The following is a 9,729-nucleotide window of genomic DNA, read 5'->3' on the forward strand; positions in this document are numbered from 1 at the left end:
GTCCAGGGCTGGACGTCCTCCCCTTGATCAGGAACAGCCATATTACTGCCCCTCTCAGTGGGATTCCCACAATACACCCGCTGCTGGTGCTGTGCAGTGGGGTCGCTCCGCTTGCGGGCCTGGGGACTCGCCTGGTTCCCATTCCAACGGCAGGACCTGCTGTCAGGGCAGTTCAGTCCCCAGAGTGAAGGGAGCAGCCACAGTCCTGCTCTGTAAAACCAGAATGATATTCAAATCAATGGTTTTGTTCCTTCGAAACACGTCCTGTCCCACACTGGGTTTGTTCTGGTTGCAAAGCAGGTTTTCCCTGGGGAAACTGAACGTTTTCTGCTCCAGCCAATTGCTCAGAATAAACACTTCCAAGGCTGGAACAGTTTAACTTCCTCCACCTGGGAGACTAAAGGAGAAATTGCTGTCAGCGAAGCAAATCACAATCCTCTACTCAGTGGAGAAACAGAATAGAGAAGAGTTATTTACTTCTTCCCGTGGCACAAGGACTAGTCGGTGACCAAATGACATCAGCAGGGAGCGGATTTACAACAACCCAAAGAAGTGTTTCTTCACATGGCACAAAGTCAGCCTGCGGAAAGTTCCTAAAGTTACTAACGACGCCTCTTGTGGGCGAATCCCCAGAGCTCCAGAGCAACAACTTTCGTGATCTTTCCTAGTAAAGCTCTGGGGGAATTTCAGCATCTCGTCATGCCCAGCACCAGCCTTAGTGAACACTTAACGGGGAGATTTATGAGGCTCTCACCTCCTTGGAACTGGGTCATCTTCCTCTGCTGGCCAGGACGGCAATGATCAGCTCAGACCCCACAGGACGCCCTGGATGGTTGGGAGGCAGCCGGCTCTGAGGTCACAGCCACGGCCAGTTGCAGCAGGTACGGACTTTTCCTTCACACAGTGTGCGGTGCGACGGTGGGGACTGGTTATTAGCATTAAGATGAGAGCTGCTCAGGGCTGCACCGCTCAGGAAAGAACAGCCTTAGCCGGGGAGGTAGCATCTGGCACTCACAGAGCAAGTGCTCCTCCAAAGGGATCTCCAGATGTTACCTGGAGTTCCCAGAGCAGTCTCAGCAGATAGGGGAAGGACAAACCACAGCTGCTTTGCTCCCAGGATGGTCCGAGGTCTTTGTGCCTCTGGCTCTCCCAGACCAGGTCTGCAGGACTCAGCTAAGAGATGCTGGGGCAAGGTGGTGGTGTGAATGAAACCGAGAAAGAGCGATGGGAGGTATCTGGGGCTGCAGATAAAACCAGAGTGAGATTGCCAGGGCGGCTGCTTGCTTGTAGAGAAGTTTACCCGTCTGTAGCTGTCTTGTAGCTTTACTCTGAAATTCCAAAGCCCCAGAATTTCAGTGGGAGATGTCTGGTCAGAGCTGATCTTTGTGGTCCTGGCCAGCAGAGAAGGAGGGGCCAGTTCCAGCGAGGAGACAGAGCCATAAATCTCCCCACTTGTACGTTCCCAAAGGCTGGTGCTCGGAGCAATGAGATGCTGACATTCCCTGGAGCTTTAGCTCACTAGAAGCTTTACTCTGAAATTCCAAAGCCCCAGAATTTCAGTGGGAGATGTCTGGTCAGAGCTGATCTTTGTGGTCCTGGCCAGCAGAGAAGGAGGGGCCAGTTCCAGCGAGGAGACAGACCTATAAATCTCCCCACTTGTACGTTCCCAAAGGCTGGTGCTCGGAGCAATGAGATGCTGACATTCCCTGGAGCTTTAGCTCACTAGAAGCTTTACTCTGAAATTCCAAAGCCCCAGAATTTCAGTGGGAGCCGGACACCGAACGCCCTTCATCTCCTGGGACCTGCCAGCCTCCAGTGTCCAAAAGCCACCTGTCCGACAAGGACTGAGGAGCATCCCGTACTATCCCTGTGAGTGTCTCTCTGCTGCCCATAGGCTGGTACCTGGATGGAGCTTTAGGGGTCTCCTCCAGCAGCTGACCCAACAGCTGTGGGTGCTTAGCTCAGCCCAGAGGTGCTCAGGCTTTTACATCAAGCTGTCTGGAGCTGAGTCCTTGGGCGTGTCTTCAGCCTCCACTCCTGAGCAGCTGCAGTGAGTTCGGCAGCCTCTGAGGTTGACAGGAAAGTGGTGAGCAATGTCCTGTCCGCTTTCACTGCCTTTGTCCCCAGGAGATCCACCTCCTGGCCCTTGTACCTGAGTGCTTCACGGTCGTCAGGGGACTGGCCCTCAGAGCCTTCCTACCAAGGCAGGGAGCTGCAGCATCGCCCTGTTTCACAAAGGGACAGTGAGTCGCAGTCCCTGGTTTTTAAAGGGCCCTGGAGAGGTCAGGAGTGAGAGGATCGAGGGGAATTGGTCATCTACCTCTATTATTCTCCTTGGAAGAGCACACACCAGGAGGGGGTGTGAATTGTTTATGGGCACAAAAGGGCTCCATCGACCCTACAGTTGTGGAGACAAAACTGGGGTTTTGTTGGGTGTCGTTGACAAAACCTGTGAAGCAGCTACGTGCAAAATGTGTTAAAAAGCCTTGTAGATGCTCCGGGGGCGGGGGAGGGGGGCAGTTTGTTGACAGAGCGGATTGAAAGATCGACCTGCTTTTATGTGCAGACACAATCTGTGGGTAGAAGTTTTGTAAGGACGTCTCTTCCAGCAGTAACTGCTGTCAACAGGTGATTCTAGCGTCGATGTAGCCAAGTTGTCTCTGGTGGGACAAAAACTGTATCTTGGTCTCTGCAGCCCAAGGTCAGTGGCTTTCCCACAAAACCGTTCTCCTGAGTTTCTCACAGCAACTTCACCCTGTTCTCTGGAGCTGACATTTTCCTACAGAAACAATTGACTTTGCAAGTACATAATTCTGTCAACAAATTGTGGATGGCAAGATCTGTCTTTAATCATTTTTTTTTAAAAAGTGATCTGAAATTTTAAAAGCAAAATATTTGTTTCATGGAATCTTGAGTCAAAATTTTCAATCTTTACATACTCAAGTAGTCGAAAAGTGAAATAAAATTAAAATTAAAAATTAAAATTATTTTATCAAATTCTCATTCATTTTTCTCCCCTTTCTTTCCTCACCCCTCTTATTTTTTCCAATTGGCAAACTGAAAACCGAGAGAAAATGCTTGGGAGTATCTGGGAGAATACCCAACAAAGTAAAAATAAAACCCCCTTCAATTCAGGTCTTTTTGCCAAAGACTGAATCAAAAGCAATATGTCATTAATAATGGGATCAAAATAAAAAGTGGGTCTTGAATAGCAATTAAATGAACATTAACATTTTGTCTCATTTAAAAATATTCCAAGCGGAAAAAAATTGGAACCAAAAATATCAGGTCTTTTGTTTTTTTCCTTTAAAGATTTTGTTGCAAGATTTTGCTCAAGAGTTTCAAAATTTTAATGGAGATTAAGTGCCTACATCCTCTGGGTGTTTTAAATATCTCACGATAGGTGCACCTACATGTCCTCACATTTTTTAAGCACAAGTACTTTAAGTTCGGCAGCAGACTCCACAGACACCAAAACGAAGTGACCCACCTTTTCCAGGATGAGCTTTTGCTTTGGTGGGATCAGACAGTGAGATGGAACCTCTTGGATGGCGGAGCTGACAATTGTTTTTCTCAAGCTGAGAACCTTTTGCTAAATACTCGTATTATTCAGTTCCCAGGTAAATATTGAAGGACACCGAATGGAGCAGGAGAACTTCACCTTGAGAGTTACAGAATTTGTCCTCTTAGGCCTCACCCAAAGCCCTCAGCTGAAGCAATTCCTCTTCATTCTCTTCTCTATAGTCTACCTGACAACCTGGCTGGGAAACGTCCTCATCATCACCACCGTGATCTCCGACCACCAGCTCCACACGCCCATGTACTTCCTGCTGGCCAACCTGGCGTTCATTGATATCAGCGACGCTACCGTCAGCGTGCCAAAGATGCTGTTGGGTCTCCTCTCCCAGAGCAAAACCATCTCATTCAATCAGTGCATCCTCCAAATGTTCTTCTTCCACTTCATCGCCGGTGCCATGGTCTTTTTACTGGTGGTGATGGCGGCTGATCGGTACGTGGCCATCCATAAACCATTGCAATACTTGACTATCATGAACAGGGGTGTGTGCGTGGGGCTGGTGGCGGGCACGTGGCTGGGAGGGTTGTTTCACTCGTCTGTGCAGATTGTGCTAATCCTCCAGCTACCGTTCTGTGGGCCAAACGTCCTGGACAACTTCTACTGCGACGTCCCACAAGTCCTCAAACTGGCCTGCACCGACACCTACCTCTTTGAGCTGCTGATGGTTTCCCAGAGCGGGGTGCTGGCCATAATTATCTTCATTCTCCTGCTCATCTCATACACCATCATACTGGTCAAGATCAGGACGCACCTCACAGAGGGGAAGCACAAGGCTCTGTCCACCTGTGGAACCCAGATCACTGTTCTGTGTTTAATATTCATCCCTTTTATCTTCATCTACGCGCGGCCCTTCCAGAAATTCACCTTGGACAAGGTGGTCTCCGTCCTTTACACGGTCATCACCCCAATGCTGAACCCCATGATCTACGCGCTGAGGAATGCCGAGATGCAGAAGGCGATCAGAAGACTAATGATCAGAACACTCTCCTCAGGGTAGGGTTTGCCCAGGAAAACTATTTAGAAATAATAACTGTTATTATTCTAATAGTCTAATAATAGTCTAACAAACAAATAATAGTTTGTTATTTCAAGCTAACTCTTCCAGCATCTGCACAATCCGCCTGTGATTCCAAAATAATTCACAAATCACAATTCGCTTTTTTCAAATTTGGTCATTTTCATTCCCTGAGGAACAGCGCCCACGTCACAAGAGCTATTTCGAAATCGAGGCTGCCAGCAGAGTGAACAGAACCGATTTTGGAATCAGCCGTAGGGCGTCCATTGGCTGTATTCGAAAGAGGGCCCAGAAGTGCAAATGCTGTATTTGGAAATAGAGCGAACTCTTTCATGTCCAGCATTCTCTAATCCCGTGCTCTCAAATAACCGGCATTTTAACCAGAAGTGAATGTCTGTGACGTTTTCCATAAGTGCAGTATAGGGAGAGTAAATGCAAATAAATGCAGCAAATCCCGTATAAGTTTACACTGTACAGCACTGCTGTTGGTGGTAAATAAAGTACTCTGCACACATTTTGGTATGTTTCTTTATATCTAATATTTTGTTTCCTAAGTGTTATGCACTGCTAGGTGTACCTCTCTGTCATCCAGAATATCTGATTATCCAGCACCTTCTCGCTCCCAGGGCTGCTGGGCACAGAAGAGTTTACTGTAGCTAAGTGCTATTTGAAACGCACGTTTGTGTGTAGCAGCGTTATTCTGAAATAAGCTCTTCTGGAAAATCTCTTCCAGAGCAGCTAACTTTGAAATAAGGCTGCTGTGTAGACAGACCTTCCGGGAGCACAAGAAGGCATCATGGGTTTTGTTTTCTTTTTAATTTTCACTCGATGGTTTTTAAATTTGTTACTATCGAGACCCATAAACCCTCACAGTGTTAACAAACCTCCCCCCCAACGTGTGCTTTGCTCCCTTTAGAAGAGGGAAGTGTGAACACCATTACCCAAGGCTCTGGGGAGCCCTGCTCTGGAACACCGTGTGCAGTTCTGCCCTCCCCGGTTTAAGAAATCCGGACAGGGGCAAGCACAGAGAAGGCCAGCGAGGATGTTCAGAGGAGTGGAAAAGCTGCCTATGAAAGGCGTTTGGAAGAGCTTCACTTGCTTAGCCGAAGCCAATGGAGGCTGAGGGGAGAGACGATTGTTCTGACTCAATCAGAAGACTTGTTTGAGTTAGGGCCCACTCTGGACACAAGCAAACGTGGATTTAAGCTGGCCAGCTGGGTCTCCACTTGTACTCCTCTTTGGAAAGAGGCATGCAAGTGAAGGAAAGCGAAAATGCAAATGAGGCACTGGTTTACATATCTGGTACCTCATTTGCATATTGTCCTTCAGATACCAGTCTCCTACTTTGCGAAGGGGGCTCAAAGGAGGCCGGAGAGAGGCTGTCCTCAGTCGTGATGGATGGCAGAACGAGGAGCAATGGTCTGAAGTTGCAGTGCGGGAGGTGTAGGTTGGATATTAGCAAAAACTGTTTCCCCAGGAGGGAGGTGAAGCACTGGAGTGTGTTATCTAGAGAGGTGGTGGAATCTCCGTCCCTAGAGGTTTTCAAGTCCTGCTGGACAAAGTCCTGGCTGGGCTGATTTAGTTGGGGTTGGTTCTGCTTTGGGCAGGGGGCTGGACTCAATGACCTCCCGAGGTCTCTTCCAGCCCGAGGATTCTATGAATTTTACATCCCCCCAGCCTGAGCCCCAGGACCCCTGCCCAGCTCACACCGCCAGCTGCAGGCTATTAATCGCTGCACAGAAATACCCTGGGCGCCCATCAGACGTATTCCCCAGTCCCACTAGGGTCATCTGGCATCTGTATTTCGACCAGAATTCCTGGCGGGAAAGGGAGGCGGGCGGCTCCGGTGCACACTGCTGGCCAGACCGTGAACAGCCCAGTCGGTGGTGCTGCAGGAGGGAAGACAGGCTGGTCCCACCTGTCCTGACTCCACACTTTGTCCTGGAAATGGCGGGTAACGCCAGAGCCGGTCCTGCCAGCCACCTCCAAGGGCCACCATGGAGCCAGAACCGGCTGGGAGCCCACCTTAGCCCCCCGCACCACTGACTGGGAGCTGCCTGAGGCACATTTATACTCCAACCCAGAGCCCCAAACCCCTGCCCCAGCCCTGAGTCCCCCCACCCAGAATTCCTCCAGCACCCCCAGCCCCTCAGCCTCAGCCCACCCCGGGGCCTGCAGCCCCTGCCACAGCCCTCACTCCTTCCTGCTCTCCAACACCCAGCCCGGCCTGGAGCCCCTCTTGCCAGAGCCCCCACCCCCAGTTAGAGCCTCACCTCTCCCGCCCCTCCCACCCCGACCCCAGCCCAGGGGCAGCGAATGAGCATGGAGGGGAATGAGCCGCTGGAGAGGAGAAGGTGGTGACTGGGAGGTGGGGAAGGGGCGTGGCCAAGGGATCCTGCTGTGTAGGAGTAGAACGTTGGCCCCCTTAACTCCCGGGGGACGGCTGAGTCGTCCTCTGGGCAGTCAGGCTGGGTGGACAGTCAGGGTTTCCCACGCCGCCCTGGGAATAGAGCTAGAGCGTCTGGGAAGGGCACGCGGAGGGCTGGAACATGGAGGGTTTGATTCAGGCTGACTCAGTGTGACGTGGACGTTGGAGCAGCAGGTTGGGATGTGGGTTCAATGGTTCCTCACGAGAGGTTCCAAACGAGGTCAGGTCAACACCAGACCTCACAGTCGACCACCGATTTGCCATGCCAGGTACAGCCACCGCGTAGCTAGAATGGACGTACCTACCACTGGCTGATCTGGCTGTGCTCACAGAGGGAGGCCAAGGGGAGAAACTCTCCTGCTGAGCTCTTTCACGCCTTGCGAGAGTGACAAGCACCAGGCTCGGCTGTTGACCCCCGATCCTGCGATTTCGCACGTCCCCGCCAGGGCACAAAGACCAAACCCCGGAAGAACGACTCCGAATGGGTCAGTCTGCCAGGTAGGGTACATGTGCCAGGTGTGCAGTCTCTCCAGCCCTCGGTTAACCACCCCAGGGTCTGTGGACTCTCCTCGGAATCCTGGTCTTCCAGTATAGACATCCCCAAAGGGGCCAACTCAGGTAGGAGAGCCTGGTCAGTTCCAGGACGAGGGTGTTGACAAGGGCCCAGAATGTCCCAACGTGTCCTGCTGATTCTCCCCGTTCCCATGGGCCCCCAGGCTGATGGTGAGCTGACAGTCCATCACTCCCATGGACAGAAGTTGACCCTTCGCCGACGGTTGCTTTTTGTCCAGTGGAAAGGCCGGTGTTTGCAGGACTGATCACACTCGGCTGGCTCCCATGCTGGCTTGCAGCTCAGACCCAGGACAGAGCTTGGTCTCTGTCAGTGTGTTGCAGCTACTGGGGGTGTCTGGTTCTTTGCAGAGTTGACTGAATTTTTTTAAAATAATCTAGTTTTGCAAAATATTTCCACTATTTTGTTGCCCGAACACCCAGTTCAGAAAGATCATCTTGTAGCTTTTCACCGTCTCCCTGCGATTTAACTGTAGTTCAGCTGCAAATTTTGCCCCCTCACTGTGTATCCCTTTTCCCAGCTCATTTGTGAACGCGATGTGCAGAGCTAGTCTCCACACGCAGCCCCAGGGGTGGTTGGGGGACACCTCTCTGGGACTCTCACGATTCGCACACAAAGCTAATCCATGAAATGCTCCAAAATATGTCAGTCTTTTAGGTGTCACAGGACTTCTTGTGGTTCTCGAAGGTCAAACAAGTGTCCCCAGAGATGCCTAGAGAGTGGACTGGTGGAGAGGTGCTGATGTTCCTTGTGTGGCAGGACAAATGATGTTCCAGGGGACAGACCAGTCCCCCTCAAGCATCTCCAAGGCAGGGACCAGCCACCGAGGGCAGGTCTGTGCAAGCTGCTGTGTTATCCCCTCGCCTTGTGTCATGCCCAGAGTGCCACAGTCCAGCAACAACTCTCTCTGTAGCCTGGCCTGATCTTCCCCCAGCAGCTCAGTGTCGGGCAAATCACCAAGTGGGGGAACTTCACATCATGGACCCATCAGAGGTCTCCAGCCCTGAAATCCACAAGGCCGCCTGAGCCTGGCAAGAGGTTTGGGATCCCTAAGGGAAACAGGAAAGAGAGAGAGAATGTGGGGGGCAAAATGGATGGAGACGGATGTTTCCTCCACAACATCCTCTGGCGAGGAGTTCCACAGGTTGACTGCGTGCCATGTGAAGGAACACGTCCCTTGGGTTGTTGTAAATCTGTCAGAGAGGGGCCGACTGAGTCTGTATCTTCAGAAACAACAAGAAGTCCTGTGGCACCTTATAGACTAACATGCTCAGAGGGGCACTAATAGGGCCGTTCCTGATCAAGGGGAGTACGTCCAGCCCTGGACTGAGACCCAATGGGTGTGGGCCTACCACTATCCAGCTTGGTGACTTAAGGCAAGGCCCTGCCCCTTTCCATGCCTCAGTTTCACCATCTGTGGAATGGGGATAATGAACCTTCTCTCCTCTGGAAAGTAGGTTGTGTGCTGCTGAAGAGATGAGCTAAAGGTGTTTTGACAACGTATCAATTGTCGTTAAACTGGTGCTGGGGAGAGGAAAAAACTCCCAGGGAGTCAGTCCTAACTGTGTGACAGAGCCTCCAGCAGGCCGTGGTTCCAGCTGAGGACGTACAATAAATACACTCTAGCAAGAGAAGGGGCCTCAATAGCAGCGCCCTTGTGTCCACGCCAGGGCTCAGACCAGTGTCTGGTTAACACCTCTCCACTTACACTGGTCTGTATGCTGAGGACTGACAAGCTGGGTGGGGCTGAGGGAGCAGCCCCTGGGGGGGTTATTGCCCATCCCGCTCTGCCCCAGACCCAGCTGCCATTCAGTGGGGCTCCAGGGGATCCCTCCAACCTCCAGAGGGGCTGGCCAGGGCCAGGACACCAGCCTTGGGGGGGGAGGGGTGGGGGTAGCAGTGACATCACAAAGGCCTGTGGCAGAACCTCAGCCTATTGGAGGACAGGGATGACCTCACAGAGGGACCCTGACAACAGCCAATCAGGACAGAGGCGCGAGGGGGGGACGAGCTCAGAGATTCCCGCGGCTTGGCAGCAGCCGGCGCCTCCCCAGGGTCTCTGCGGGGGCCGGAGGGAGAACTGGGACCGACGGGCGGGGCAGGAGGAGCCTCGTGGGCGTTTTCTCCTTCCCCGCGGC

General features: G+C 51.9%; 1 protein-coding gene across 1 annotated transcript; it reads left to right on the forward strand.

Annotated features, from left to right (window-relative positions):
• Positions 1–3,641: 3,641 nt before the first annotated feature.
• On the forward strand, positions 3,642–8,740 carry LOC142004918 (olfactory receptor 4D2-like). The gene is made up of 2 exons (XM_074982597.1): positions 3,642–4,549; positions 8,644–8,740. Exons 1-2 carry the CDS (start codon positions 3,642–3,644, stop codon positions 8,738–8,740), a joined length of 1,005 nt encoding a protein of 334 aa, XP_074838698.1.
• Positions 8,741–9,729: the final 989 nt, after the last annotated feature.

This window comes from Carettochelys insculpta, chromosome 32, assembly GCF_033958435.1.
Source record: "Carettochelys insculpta isolate YL-2023 chromosome 32, ASM3395843v1, whole genome shotgun sequence".
Lineage (NCBI taxonomy): Eukaryota > Metazoa > Chordata > Testudines > Carettochelyidae > Carettochelys > Carettochelys insculpta.